The 16438-nt window shown below is 42.6% G+C and overlaps 1 protein-coding gene across 1 annotated transcript in view; it reads right to left on the bottom strand.

Annotated features, from left to right (window-relative positions):
- LOC126480902 (uncharacterized) overlaps positions 1–16438 on the bottom strand; it is a 750870-nt gene that overhangs the window by 104462 nt on the left and 629970 nt on the right. Inside the window, exon 4 of the mRNA XM_050104302.1 lies at positions 10993–11111. Within this exon, the coding sequence (XP_049960259.1) occupies positions 10993–11111 (119 nt within the window). The remainder of the gene's footprint in view (positions 1–10992; positions 11112–16438) is intronic.

The following is a 16438-nucleotide window of genomic DNA, read 5'->3' as shown; positions in this document are numbered from 1 at the left end:
AACTTCATAGTGGACCACACACACAAATCTCATACCAGTGGTTTTTAATTATTTTGTGCAAGAAGTAGAGATTTTACTGAGAGATGGATTTAACTTTGCTTCATTTCCGTAAGAGATTAATTAAGTTGACTAAAGCTTCATCATCCAATGAAGACAGTGTCCCAAGTTAACTCTGAATCACTTCTATTGGCACAGAGTCACGTGCACACTATGCCATTGTCACATACCTGGCCTACATGTATTACATCACTGCTCATGCCACGTTGGTGGTTGTCTTGCCTTAAAGAGCATGAAACTGCATTTCCTATCCAATAAGCCTTGATATGAAGAGATATGAGATAAAAGCCGTGATCTTATGGAGTCTATTATGGGGATGGCAGTTATCACTGAAACAACCAGTTTTTGGTTATATCAGTTTTTTACAACAACAGTTTATGCTGAGTATTAAAATCACTCAACACAACACGTTTTGGGAATAACTGATTTTCAATTTTTAATTCCTATTACTTTCTGAAATAAATGTAGAAATTAATCAAAAGTTGAAAAATTTTTACTAACTTAGTTTCAATATACATAGAATCAAAATATTAAATTAATTAGGTGAATAACAGAAAAACTTTGTCCATCCACCATTAACTGCTTTTCCTGCATACCTCTGTTCTTGCAGTGGAGCTGAGGCAGGTAGAAAACATTCCATTCATAACAGAGGAAGCTCACAGCTGTGCATGCGAAAGGCAATTGGGGCAGCCTTCCCTTCGGAACAGATTGGTGGACTCGCCCAGTGCTGGGCACGAGAATGTATTTCCATGCAACGGCCAAATAATCCTGCGCGAACTCTAATCGTTGATCGTACCACTATTTGGGCATTATGAAAGTCAGTGCTGAAGCGTGAAAACTGAGGTTGAGAACTGTTTTTCTTGTTAATTTGTGCATTTTCATGGGCTACAAGCAGATCAAGGCATATTATGTATTTCAGGCAGCAGATCAGCTACTTTCTATTTTAATCATGATCTATAAATGAATTGTTAAGTTTTAAGTTCTCTCATCATATGATGTCGCAAGTTTGTTGCGGCTCTTTCTGTTTTTAGTCTATTGAAGCAAATGGAACATTATGCTTCACTGGTAGCGCACTTCATAAAATACTTCCAGACCATGGATGGTGCCATTCTGTAATACAACTGATGTCTACTGAGGACAATGACGTGGGGCAAGTCTTCTAAACCGCATGTACACGTATACCATCTAATACGGCACACCACATGGTGTTAGGTACAGTTAGAGTTGCAAAACTCTGCTGTAGACTGTCGTAAGTAAGTGTAGGCTATCATAGTTTTCCTAGTAGCTTTGGTCAATTAAGATCATAAGCACTCCGTCTTCAGGCCACGAGTGCCCTACCGGGACCATCCGACCGCCGTGTCATCCTCAGTGGAAGATGCGGATAGAAGGGGCGTGGGGTCAGCACACCGCTCTCCCGGTCGTTATGGTGGTATTCTTGACAGAAGCCGCTACTATTCGGTCGAGTAGCTCCTCAATTGGCATCACGAGGCTGAGTGCACCCTGAAAAATGGAAACAGTGCATGGCAGCCTGGATGGTCACCCAGCCAAGTGCCGACCACGCCCAACAGCACTTAACTTCCATGATCTCATGGGAACCGGTATATCCACCGCGGTAAGGCTGTCAATTAAGATCGTACTCACATTATCTACACGTTAGGTGTGCTGCACGCTTGTCGGGCATTATCTCATTTGGTCGCTTCGTTTTGCGTATGCGATCAGTGTCTTATTAGATTTCCCATAAAACCGGAAGAGGTGAACCGTATAGAACCTGAATGTGGATATATAAAGAGCAGTGCAACATAAGGGAAATTTTTGTTCTGCATAGTTATCCTCCTGTCTGTTGCTTAAAAACAAACAGTATTTATGGCAAATCTGAAATAGGCATTGTTTAACTCAGGGATCCCCAAACTATTTTGGACAAGTGACCCCTTTTCCAAAATGAACTGTTATCTCAGACCCCCATGGCCAAATTACCTACTTTTAAGATCAACCCCCTTATCCATAATGGTCCGCTAACTTAAAACAGCTGCTACAGAGTGTTATTTTTCATTCTGACTTAGGTCAATAGAAGAAGACAGAGTGAGAATTGTACTAACTTGAGACTTTACATTACTACAACAATGCTATTTCCTACAAAAATATTAATTATTCTTAGTACACGTAACACAACATAAACAATACAGTAGCTACCTATCTTGAAAGTTTTAAATAAGAACTTGTGTTAATTTAATAGGGGTCGATTTTTAGGCGTCGTCGACCCCCAAAATCAGTTTCCCTTTATGTCGACCCCTAGGAAACCGATATCGACCCCAAGGGGTCGCTATCGACCCCAAGGGGTCGATATCGATCACTTTGGGAATCCCTGCTTCAACTGAACTTCACTCGAAAATTTTAGACTTGTAACGTGAAACAGACGAATGTTGTAGTAAAAAAAAAAAAAAAAAAAAAAAAAAACGGATGTAGCATATAGCGCTAGAAAACACAATTTCCTCAAAAGAGGGTAAACTTAAAAAAATGCAAAACCAAAACTTATCAAACATTGCTTCACTGCTGCGTCGAGCTCATACAAAACATGTTTCTATTATTGCTAAACAACTTTCTAGCTTACCAGTTATAACAAGTAACTCCTGCCTCTGATCATGATGAAAAACATCCTATTTAGTACAAAATAACAACAATAATTATAGAGTTTTTTTGTGTTTGTGCATGTAAACTGTACTTGTATCAAAAGCAGTTATTTTGGTTGCATAGAAGCGCAGAGATTACGCGCACAGCCTATTTTCTTTGCTTAAAAATGCAAGTTATATTTTGTAAAGATATAAAATACAGAATGAACTAACACTGACCGATGTGTGGTTCTAATTATACGCAAAACATTCATTTATGTTTCTTTCCCTACCAATGCTACCATTATTGCCGGTAATCCTATCATTTATTACCTCATTCATGTACTGTATCAAAACTGCCGAACCGTGGTTTTGGTGGAGCGCAACGCTGTACCGGTTCTTACATCTGTTTGTTGCTCGTTTCTGTCGGCATTGTTATTAAAATAGCACTGATCGCTTTTCCCATTTTCTATTATGACATAGGATTTCTAAGCAATGGGAATTTTACGAATACCAATTACTTTTTTTTTTTTTTTTTTTTTTTTTTTTTTTAAAGATTTAGGTGAAAGCCTGTACTACTCAAACCTGGAAAACCGAGCCTACAGTTACGAACCTGACAGTGACAGCGTATCGTCTGGTTGCTATTTACTACGAGCTCGGTTTCCTCGAAGAGTGGCAAGAAATCTCGAGACGTCCAACAAAAATTTCTTGCAGAAAGCTAGTTCACGAAGCTATACAAAGAAAAATGGGAAATCAAGAAACCTATATGAGGTCATTTACAGGAACTTGCAGCCATTCTCCCCAAGGACTGTCAAGGCTGTTGTACGATGGCATCTCTTACGAATTGATCTCTACTTGGAAATTACTGTCTCAGCCATGTCGTGTTTTGTTGCTGCTTAAAGGAATTGCTGGAGCATCTGAGCTCATTTTATTATCTTGAAAGAGCGGTAATTGGTGTAGTACATTTTTCTTTTTTAAAAAGAAAGCACTGTAGAAATAGTATCAGGATTATAGGAATAAAATTATGTTATTTCTTTGAAGCTAGTCGATTAAAAATAATCTTTCAAAAAGTTTTGACACTTGCTATTTCACAAGCAAGGACACCGGAAAAGAAGTAAGTCGTGCAGGACACATTGACAAACGAACATGGTGTAACATACCCTACATCAATATTGCGTACCTAACATAAAGCCTTTCCCTTGTTTGTTTTGCTGAGTACCAAAATTTCATTGCAGCTCTAAAGCGCAAATTTTGCACTTCTAGGAAAGGTTTTACGCATTTTAGACAGTTGTTTCTCTCTCCACTGAAATTCATGTTTTGCTACTTAACGAAGCATTATTTCTTCAGCCTCAAATTATGGAGCTGAGAGGGTGGTGGTGGGGGATGTCTGTCGGTAAGCGTCCTTGTCTAACTGTCATAATCTGTGCACGAGATACGATGGAAGCAGTGAATTATTGTTGAATCGACTTCCTTAAATAAAGGGTCTCTAAATTTACTCAAAATCATTTCGCAGAATAACGTTGCCTTTCTTCCAAAGATTTCCATTAAAGTTTTTTGAACATCATCTCCGTTACATGCTGTTTCCATTACTAATGCTTCGCACTTTCCAAGGACATGCTCAACAGAGGTGTCATTCGTGCTGCGCTTTCCTTGTTAATCTCATTTCATAGTGTTTCGTCGTAGATCACATAACTAATGAGGAGGTATTGAATAGAATTGGGGAGAAGAGGAGCTTGTGGCACAACTTGACTAGAAGAAGGGATCGGTTGGTAGGATATGTTCTGAGACATCGAGGGATCACCAATTTAGTATTGGAGGGCAGCTTGGAGGGTAAAAATCGTAGAGGGAGACCAAGAGATGAATACACTAAGCAGATTCAGAAGGATGTAGGCTGCAGTAGGTACTGGGAGATGAAGAAGCTTTCACAGGGTAGAGTAGCATGGAGAGCTCCATCAAACCAGTCTCAGGACTGAAGATCACAACAACAACAACAGTGTTTCGTCGTATACCCCTTAGACGATATGGTTGACTCCAAAAGATTGCAAATTATTATAATCGGATACCGTCGCCTTTCTCATTTCATATTCAGTTACTACCAACATTGTATCACAAATCTCAAAGCAACAGTTTCCTATCGCGATGTCACGGAGTTTAGATATTCGGTTCAAAAGGCTCTGAGCACTATGGGACTTAACATCTATGGTCATCAGTCCCCTAGAACTTAGAACTACTTAAACCTAACTAACCTAAGGACATCACACAACACACAGTCATCACGAGGCAGAGAAAATCCGTGACCCCGCCGGGAATCGAACCCGGGAACCCGGGCGCGGGAAGCGAGAACGCTACCGGACGACCACGAGCTGCGGACTTAGATATTCGGAAGAAATCTAAAATACAAAGTGTGTTAAAAAAAGAAAAAAAAAAGAAATTTTGCTGTGTCAGCTTTATTGCTTATTGTACATTTTAAGCACCGTCCCTTCAAAACAGTCTCCTCTACCGTTCCCATCGTTTCTTCCAGTTTTGGAGCGCCTCCTGGAACACATTTTGTGAGATGGCGCGCAGATTTCTCATCGCATTCCTCCTCTATGGTTTGGAAATGACGTCCTTTTAACCTATTTTTCAGTTTGGGAAACAGGAAAAAGTCTGCTGGGACTAGCTCTGGAGAATACGGTGTATGGAGCACGACTGGAATGTGGTGTTTTGCAAGATAGTTCCAGACAAGGAGTGACGCGTGAACTGCCGCATTGCCATTATGCTACATCCAACTCTGGTTTTTCCACAGTTCAGGCCTCTTCTTGCTCACAGCATCCCTCATGCGCATTGGGATTCTCTGGTAGACTTCCTTGGTTACCATCTGACCATGTGGCAGAAATTCATGATGGATAATGCCTTTGTATTCAAAAAACACAATCAATATCACCTTGATCTTTGACCGACTCATGCGTGCTTTTTCGGACGAGGTGACCCCTTGCCCACCCACTGCCCAGACTGCATCGTCGTTTCAGCATCATAGACGTATACCCTCGTCTCATCGCCCGTTATAATGTTCTTAACAACGTTTTGCTTGTCATTAACAGCGGAAAACAGTTCCTCGCAGATTTCAACCCGGGTCTCTTTCTAATGTTCAGTCATCAAACGCGGTACGAATTTTGCCCTGACGACGCATTCGTTTGTCACTCAAATGTTGATGGCATGATCCCCACCTCCTCAGCAACTTCCCGAACAGTTAAACGAAGATTTCCGCGAATCACAGCACGAACACTATCCACATGGCCATCATCATCTGTTGATGTGGTAGGCCGTCCAGATTTGGAATCGTCACAGACCGACACACTGCACTGTTGGAAACGTTTAAACCACTCGTAACACTGTGTGCGTCTCATACAATCCTCCCTTTAGGCTTGGCTAAGCATTTGGAACGTCCCTGTGAAAGTTTTGCCAAGTTTGTAGCAGAATTTCACACATACACGTTGTTCTTCAAGCTCCTTCATTGCACTAACCCGACGAGCAGGCTGTCACGTACTTACTTCAGAGGCTGTGATTCGCTTGCTAATTGTCAGAGCGACACGAGGCAAATGGCAGTTTGTTGTCTAAACCTGCCGTTAGATGCGCTCAGTAGCCGGCGCTCTCTCGGCTGGTTGTCGCAGTATTTCAGAAGTCCGGTTTCTTTTTGAACGCACCTCGTATGCGTTTAGAACGCGACAAGTTTGCAACGTCCATGCGACCACGTTTAAATTCATCTATTCAATAACACTGATCAACTTGTTTTCTCGCTCACGAGTACCAGTAGTTATAATGCACTTTTTTATTGTGTTTTCCAATATGTGTTTGGAATTTTTCCGTTACCTGCAGTTTGTTTTTATTTCAACCATATAAAATAAACTTTTTTCGTTCTTTTATCTATTGTCAAATAAAGGTTCCTGGAGCATTGTAAATATGGTGGGACAAATGAGCTAACTCAAATGTTACCGGTGCATCCACAGACGTGTACAGTTATGCGCAAACGTGATCTAGTGTAGCAAGCATTCATCAGATCGATGACAGTTGTGAGATAAACGATGAATTGATTTGTCCCTTGACTTTCCTAGGGCATTCTGTATAGTTCTGTACTGTCATTTAGTGAGAAAAATACCAGCTTACCGAGCATCCGACTAGATTTGTGACGGGATTCAGAATTTTCTTGCCGATAGAAGACAGCACAAGTTCTTTCGGAACAAAATCGACCAGTGTACTTTCGGGGGCACCTCTATGGAGTATTATGGGGCCGTTACTGTTCTACATCTACATCTACCTCCATACTCCGCAAGCCACCTGACGGTGTGTGGCGGAGGGTACCTTGAGTACCTCTATAGGTTTTCCCTTCTATTCCAGTCTCGTATTGTTCGTGGAAAGAAGGATTGTCGGTATGCCTCTGTGCGGGCTCTAATCTCTCGGATTTTATCCTCATGGTCTCTTCGCGAGATATACGTAGGAGGGAGCAATATACTGCTTGACTCTTCGGTGAAGGTATGTTCTCGAAACTTTGACAAAAGCCCGTACCGAGCTACTGAGCGTCTCTCCTGCAGAGTCTTCCACTGGAGTTTATCTATCATCTCCGTAACGCTTTCGCGATTACTAAATGATCCTGTAACGAAGCGCGCTGCTCTCCGTTGGATCTTCTCTATCTGTTCTATCAACCCTATCTGGTACGGATCCCACACTGCTGAGCAGTATTCAAGCAGTGGGCGAACAAGCGTACTGTAACCTACTTCCTTTGTTTTCGGATTGCATTTCCTTAGGATTCTTCCAATGAATCTCAGTCTGGCATCTGCTTTACCGACGATCAACATTATATGATCATTCCATTTTAAATCACTCCTAATGCGTACTCCCAGATAATTTACGGTATTAACTGCTTCCAGTTGCTGACCTGCTATTTTGTAGCTAAATGATAAAGGATCTATCTTTCTGTGTATTCGCAGCACATTGCACTTGTCTACATTGAGATTCAATTGCCATTCCCTGCACCATGCGTCAATTCGCTGCAGATCCTCCTGCATTTCAGTACAATTTTCCATTGTTACAACCTCTCGATACACCACAGCATCATCCGCAAAAAGCCTCAGTGAACTTCCGATGTCATCCACAAGGTCATTTATGTATATTGTGAATAGCAACACACACACACACACACACACACACACACACACACACACACACACAGCTTCTTGTCCGCAGCATTGTCCATGTATGTTTATGTCACATGTTGCATAAAGATATGGCTCTGGTGTTTTACACCATACGACTCAAGAAATGATGTTAAAATTATCTTTGATATTCAGCCGTGTGCCATGCCGTTGGTCCCGAAACACGTTGACAAATTTTGTTGAAGTGATTTCATCAAAATAATCACGAAAAATTTAAATCTCGCACTTAATGTACCTTCCCCCTTCTATTTCTTTCCCCTCCCTTCCACCTGCTTCATCACACGCTGTCCCTTTTCCAACTGTTTTCTCTCACTCTGTACACCTTCCACCTGCCTCCTCTTAATCTGTCCCTCTTCTGCCTGACTCCTCAAACCCCCTCTCTCTTCCATCTGCCTCTTCACACCGTCTCCCTATTCCATTTCACATACTTTTCCTCTTCCACCTCACACCCTCTCCCTCTTCCACTCTATTCCTTCAACCTGCCATCTACCTTTCTCCATCTTCCACCTGTTTCATAAACCACCACCCCTCACTCTATTCATCTCCTTCTGTCCCTTAGTCCATTTCTTCCTCCCCCTCTCTCTGTCTGTCTCCTCCCCCCTCTCTCTGTGCCGGCCGATGTGGCCAAGCGGTTCTAGGCGCTACAGTCCGGAACCGCGCGACTGCTAGGGTCGCAGGTTCGAATCCTGCCTCGGGCATGGATGTGTCTGATTTCCTTAGTTAGCTTTCAGTAGTTCTAAGTTCTAGGGGACTGATGACCTCAGAAGTTAAATCCCATTGTGCTCAGAGCATTCTCTCTGTGTATCGGCTCCTCCCCTTCCCTCTGTCCACTTCCCCCTCCCTCCTCTCTGTCCATCTCCTTCTCTCCCCTCTCTCTGTCTATCTCCAACCATCTACTTGTCCCACCTGTCACCGCTCCTCCCCCCCCCCCCCCTCCTCACCACCGCCTCCACACAGCCGTGGCCGTCCACCCATATACCGCCTGCAGTGTATTCCAGTACTATCCGCACAATACGCCGGTCCTGTAGGAAATCCAATTGAACACACGGTCCTCTGGGTATTTCACAGTGAAGAAACACTATTTTTCCACCCTCACCTCCACCTCTGTAGGCGGCAGGTTTCCTTACCCTCATAATGCTTCTTTACAGACATTAAGTGATATGTGTACCACGTATGAGTGAAATTGATCCATTGGTTTAGGAAGAGAGGTTGCAAAATGGTTCAAATGGCTCTAAGCACTATGGGACTCAACATCTGAGGTCCCCTAGACTTAGAACTACTTAAACCAAACTAACCTAAGGACATCACACACATCCATGCCCAAGGCAGGATTCGAACCTGCGAGCGCGGCAGCAGCGCGGTTCCGGACTGAAGCGACTAGAACCGCTTGGCCACAGCGGCCGGCAACAGAGGTTGAATATATACAAAGATACGATACAGCTTATAGATACATAAATGACTGAATGGTTAACGTCAGAAAAAATGTGAAGCTACACTACTGGCCATTAAAATTGCTACACCAAGAACAAATGCAGATGGTAAACGTGTATTCATTGGACAAATATATTATACTAAAACTGACATGTGATTACATTTTCATGCAATTTGGGTGCATAGATCCTGAGAAATCAGTATCCAGAACAACCACCTCTGGCCCTAATAACGGCCTTGATACGCCTGGGCATTGAGTCGAACAGAGCTTGGATGGCGCGTACAGTTACAGCTGCCCATGCAGCTTCAACACGATACCACACTTCATCAAGAGTAGTGACTGGCGCATTGTGACGAGCGAGTTGCTCGGGCACCATTGACCAGACGTTTTCAGTTGGTGAGAGATCTGGAGAATGTGCTGGCCAGGGTAGCAGTTAACATTTTCTGTATCCAGAAAGGCCCGTACAGGATCTGCAACATACGGTCGTGCATTATCCTGCTGAAATGTAGGGTTTCGCAGGGTTCGAATGAAGGGTAGAGCCACGGGTCGTAACACATCTGAAATGTCCACTGTTCAAAGTGCCGTCAATGCGAACAAGAGGTGACCGAGACGTGTAACCAATGGCACCCCATACCATCACGCCAGGTGATACGCCAGTACTGCGATGACGAATACACGCTTCCAATGTGCGTTCACCGCGATGTCGCCAAACACGGATGCGACCATCATGATGCTGTAAACAGAACCTAGATTCATCCGAAAAAATGACGTTTTGCCATTCGTGCACCCAGGTTCGTCGTTGAGTACACCATCGCTGGCGCTCCTGCCTGTGATGCAGCGTCAAGGGCAACCGCAGCCATGGTCTCCGAGCTGATAGTCCATGCTGCTGCAAACGTCGTCGAATTGTTCGTGCAGATGGTTGTTGTCTTACAAACGTCCCTATCTGTTGACTCAGGGATCGAGACGTGGCTGCACGACCCGTTACAGCTATGCGGGTAAGATGCCTGTCATCTCGACTGCTAGTGATACGAGGCCGTTGGGATCCAGCACGGCGTTCCATGTTACCCTCCTGAACCCACCGATTCCATATTCTGCTAACAGTCATTGGATCTCGACCAACACGAGCATCAATGTCATGATACGATAAACCGCAATCGCGATAGAGTACAATACGACCTTTATGAAAGTCAGAAACGCGATGGCACGCATTTCTCCTCCTTACCCGTGGCATCACAGCAACGTTTCACCAGGCAACGCCGGTCAAGTGCTGTTTGTGTATGAGAAATCGGTTGGAAACTCTCCTCATGTCAGCACGTTGTAGGTGTCACCACCGGCGCCTACCTTGTGTGAATGCTCTGAAAAGCTAATCATTTTCATATCACAGCATCTTCTTCTTGTAGGTTAAATTTCGCGTCTGTAGCACGTCAACTTTGTGGTGTAGCAATTTTAATGGCCAGTAGTGTAAGAGAAACTATGGCACACACGGACGTTTACCGAAAATCGTTCTTCCAACACTTCCCATAAGGTGGCCTGCGGAGTATACATGTATGTGTAGCAAAATTTCCTGCTCTTTTATAGAATTAAAGAGACATATCAAACCAACTTTATAATAACTTGGATCATATAGAAAATACATTACTAGTAACAGTTTGCGAATTAAATAAACATTCAGAGAGAAATAGTGCGAAACCTGCTTTGAGGGACTTACCTCAGTGGCAATTCGAACGGCAGGCAAGGCTCCAGCACCTGGAGGCGGCGGTGGGGGCGGCGCTGGAGGTGCGGGGGCGGGGAAGGGCGGCGGCGCTGGCGCTGCGCTCACTCCATCACCTGCGTGTAAACACAAGGCGCTCAAGACGACGGCACCAGCTATTAGCTTCGACATTTTTCCAAAAGAAACTTTTTCTGATAATATTATTCCAGTAGATTCTTGTCATCCTCAAACTCACAAAATCGCCTTTTTTCATTCTGCAATTCATCGTGCTGTGAGCACACCTTTAGAACAGAACTGTTTAGAAAAAGAAATATCTCTATTAAAAGCAATGGCTACTAACAATGGATACGACCCTAAATTAATTGACCAAATTGTTAAGAAAAAAACAGCTGTAAAATGTTCAACTTTAGGAGATAACAGGGCGAAAAAGAATGAGGGTAATAACTTTATTTCTATTCCATTTTTGGGGAATGTTTCATATAAGATAAGAAGAGTTCTACAGAAACAATACGGCTACAGAGTTGCCTTTTCCGTAAATAATAGCCTGAAACAAAGAGTAATTCATACTATTGGAGCACGGGAAGAACTCAGCACTAAGTCCGGTGTATACAAAATTACGTGTAACGACTGCCCAAACTATTACATTGGACAGACAGGTCGACCCATTAAAGCAAGGTATAAAGAACACATGTTAGGTAAAAATGGGGAAAACGTACATAATTCCACGTTTGCCGAACATCTATGGCTTTTACAGCATACGTCACGTGAACTGGACGACGTAGAGTTGCTTCACGAAGCGAATAAGGGTTACAAAATGGACTTGCTCGAAGAATTAGAGATTTTCAAGCATCTGTCTCTAAGAGATGGTTTTGTTCTTAATGAACAGGTGCTACTTAGAAACAAAAATTTTTTAGACAGTTTCAAACCCCTCCTTGCCTTAATGTAATATAGTGTGACTGACTAGAAGTTAGTTTTCTTGCTTGTTGATGCCGGTGAAATACGCTTTTCCTGTCTTGTTGGGATTTTACATATTTTTGATGTTTGCTGTTTGTGATTTTCGATGTGTATGTGCGGCTAATTGACTAGCATGTTTTTATCCACAACGACAGATGGTTTCGGTTTATTATAACATTTTGGTTGTTTTCGCTAGTATGTATTTCATCGCCTACGTTACGCGAGATTGTCGCGCATTACACTAGTGCCCTCTCTCGTTAGATGTGTTCCATAGTGCAAGCTTCATCTGTTTGACACTAGGTCACAGGTAAATTGGTTCCATATTTTCTATTTTACATAAATGTTTTAAATGGTCTGATATGTTTTATTTTTTACGACAGAAAGTTTGAATTAACACAACTTTAAGTAATTTTTGATGCGCTTATGTAGGTATTCATAGATTTTAATATGCGCGAGTGTCTGGCACAAACCACAAGTGCCCTCTCTCGGCGAAACCATCTGCCCTAGTGCTTTCACATTCTTGTCTCGATAGTTCATAGGCGAAGTACTGGTGCTAAACTGTTCGCATTGACCCTGTGCCCATAGTCATGTTGTACAAATGGAGAAGATGTCTTAATTATTGACGACGCCTTTGGCACAATTGATTTATTAATCTCCATTGCATGATGTAATTTTAGTAAGTAACTAAAAGATTTCGTGCCTGTATTACTCTGGTAATTTCACTGTTACCTAAGCTTTTGTGTTTCTCACATCCGATGCTAAGGCTTTTCTAATGAAAGTGTCTTCCTGTTCAGGATTTTTTACTTCTGATGAAGGTATATTTATATGTACCGAAACCTTGGTCAAGAATTTTAATAAAAAAGTTTTATCCTGCAACTGTTTTGGCTGCCATCCTTTATCGTGAATGTTTGAAGTGTTAATGTTCTCCCCACTCCATCAATCGCTCCAGTCTTTTCTATTGTGGCCCATCTATCTGTTAAAACAGGTTTTCACAAGATTTTTTATTGTACTGTATTACAATGTATGTACGATGCACCAAATGATTTCGATCCGCTCAATGCGTGAAAAGCGAATGGCATATTCTCCAACGTCTTAAATTGATTTCCTTCAGTTGTGTATTTATGGCAGGTTTGTCTTTCTTTTCTGCAGGTTCTAGCAATTTACAAAAAAGTCAAAGCCTCTCAGTTTAAAGGTCACATACTTCACCTTACATTTCCATCCACAGAGTCATCAACTAACATTGTATTCTACATTTCTCGCCCGTAACGGGCAGACCATGAATCAAGCCCATTGCTTGTGTCTCGGTTATCATTAGTAAAGACAGGCCCCTCTGGCGACAACTGATTCATCTTACTATCTTGTTTCTCGTGACGTATAGGCAACTGTTGAAATAATTTTGTCAACAGTACTTTGTCCTGTCAGCTTCTACTCATATGAAACCAACCGGCAGCATACCTTGTTCGTTGACATCGCTGTCACCGCTGGAAGAAAGCCAAGCAGAGGACTGCTTATACTTGGTCATTCACTAGTAACTCATATGATTGTAAGGAGATGTTACAGTGTTTTTAGTACCTTATCTCATCAAATGATTAACCATGTGAATACAGGTATAATTACTGATGGTTACAAGGTCTTTGTTTATACAGCGTCCGTATCTTCACATCACAATTCCCTTCAGATTGGCATGCATGCATGTAGGAACAGGCACTGTTATGACGGTTACAGCTGTGGTAAAGGGTCCGGCATAAAAAACTCCCCGATTACAAAGTAATGTGCAGCGGACAGTAGAAGGAGCAGAGTGGTGGGGGGCGCGTCGTTAAGTAGCTGCCTACGTGCCGTTTTCAGTGTACGCCATGGCGTGGTCTGGTGAACATCGTGCCTTCGTAGTGGAAGATTTTATTCAAAATGGCGAATCGCCTATTAATACTCAACGTGCTTTTCGCGTTCGCTTTGCGCTCGGACGACGGGACCCTGTTCCCGATAAGAAAACAATTTATTCTTGGGTTGCTAACTTTCGTGAGACAGGTTCCGCATTAAAAAGGAAACCACCTGGACGACCACGGACTGCAACAGGCCCCGGAAATGTTGATGCAGTTAGAGCTTCAGTTCAACAACCTCCTCGACGATCCGCTAAAAAGCATGCGGCAGCATTACGGATATCTGATCGAAGTGTGAGAAGAATCTTGCATCGAGATCTTAAAATGCATCCTTACAAATTTGTAACTACGCAGGAACTGAGTGAACGAGACTGTGGTGTCCGTGTAAGTTTGTGCCAAGACCTTCTTTGGAACATTCGTCCCAACGATATTGTGATTTTTTCTGATGAAGCACACTTTCACCTTGCCGGAACAGTGAACAGCCAAAATTGCAGGTACTGGTGTGAACACAATCCCCAAGAACTTCATCAACGACCACTTCATAGCCCTAAAGTAACAGTATGGTGTGCTGTTTACAATTCCGGAGTGATCGGTCCTTACTTTTTCGAAGAAAATGACAGGAATTTAACCGTCAACAGTGAACGCTATTGTGCCATGCTCCGCGACTTTCTCCAACCGCAACTAAGGGAGCTTTTTGGTGAAATAGAGAACGTGTGGTTCCAGCAAGATGGTGCTACAGCCCACACAGCGCGGCAGTCACTGGCATTGGTGAAGGAAATGTTTCCTGGACATGTGATCTCGTTGCGTGGAGACATTGGCTGGCCCCCACGATCGCCGGACTTAACGCCCTGTGATTTCTTTCTTTGGGGCTATTTAAAAGCAAAAGTTTATGAACAACATCCACAATCTTTACGAGCCCTGAAAGAAGCAATTACACAAGAGGTTGAAGCTATTCCACCTGAAATGACTCAAAGAGTAATGAATAACTTCAGGGAAAGACTCAATCAGTGTGTCGACAGTGCAGGAAGCCATTTAAGGGATGTTTTATTTAAAAAGTAAGACCATAAGAGTATTTTCTAAAATGGCATAATATGTACTTTTATTTAGTATAAATAAAATTGTTCTACTTTATTTGTTTTTGTTTTTATTAGCTTTCCTTAAAGGGGAGGTTTTTCTGCCGGACCTTGTATTACGAAAGCGATTAACTTTTTGCGAATACGGATTGACGTCAGCTGTTTGTGACTGATGAAAATTTGTGCCTGACCGAGACACAAACGCCGCCCTGAGTGGCTGAGTGGTTCTAGGCGCTACAGTCCGGAACCGCGCGACCGCTACGGTTGCAGGTTCGAATCCTACCTCGGGCATGGATGTGTGTGATGTCCTTAGGTTAGTTAGGTTTAACTAGTTCTAAGTTCTAAGGGACTAATAACCTCAGAAGTTGAGTCCCATAGTGCTCAGAGCCATTTGAACCATTTTGAACTGATGACCTCAGAGGTTAAGTCCCATAGTGCTCAGAGCCATTTGAACCACTTTTGAGACTCAAACCCGGATTTCCCGCATATCGTGAGCGGTCGCCTGAACTTGTATTTGTTAGTCACAACAGTACTGTGTACAAATCCCAGTGTACGTGAAGAGAAATAGTGAAACGTTGTGCAGCGTCTGACTGTACGAATGAATTGGGCAAATGAACCAATATCCAAGGTACGTGAATACGTTTAGATATTTTACTCACAGTCACAGCACTCACATTTTCATAGGGTAGGCATTACTGACTACATTTTTCTTTAACAGCAGCTGCTGTTTTTGAAGGTACAGGTGAACATGAGACTCAAGACGTTTCTTTTTATGGTGCTGTAAAATGTTGCTGAGAATACCACACAGTCAGATATCAAATTCAGCTGCATACCGCATGTGGCACAAAACGCTAATAATGTAGTGTACCAGATACTGGAAAAAATCATGTGAAGTCAAATATATGTCTTCTTTGCCCGGGGACTGGGTGTTTGTGTTGTCCTCATCATTTCATCATCATCATCATCATTCGTGACAGTGTCTCGATTGGAAAGCGAAAAAAATTGGACTGTGTACAAATTGGGACTTTGTACGGGCGCTGATGGCCGCGCAGTTGAGCGCCCCACAAACCAAAACATCACCACCATCAAATATATTTCAGTACTAAACAACTAAATGCTACAGTTCGCTCTCGTGCTAACGTGATAAGTTGCATTTAGTTGTGAACAAACAGTTATGGCAAATTTCTTGCAGTACGTAAAAAAAATGGTAAACAGTGACTGGTTGCCGTTTGTTCATAAGTTAAATTGCTATCTTGTAATTACACTACGGTCGCAGGTTCGAATCCTGCCTCGGGCATGGATGTGTGTGATGTCTTTAGGTTAGTTAGGTTTAAGTAGTTCTAAGTTCTGGGGGACTGATGACCACAGATGTTAAGTACCATAGTGCTCAGAGCCATTTGAGCCTTTTTTTTTGTAATTACATACTTAAATGAGACGTTATGTTTGTGACGTAATTCAAAGGAAGATGTGTTATAACCAAAGGAGCGTAAGTTTACCACCACAATGGCCACCGAGGCGCCTTTCAAATTGTCCGCTGTT

This window comes from Schistocerca serialis, chromosome 1 (genome assembly GCF_023864345.2).
Source record: "Schistocerca serialis cubense isolate TAMUIC-IGC-003099 chromosome 1, iqSchSeri2.2, whole genome shotgun sequence".
Lineage (NCBI taxonomy): Eukaryota > Metazoa > Arthropoda > Insecta > Orthoptera > Acrididae > Schistocerca > Schistocerca serialis.
The sequence above is the reverse complement of the archived record's forward strand: the minus strand, read 5'-3'. Positions and strand labels throughout refer to the sequence as shown.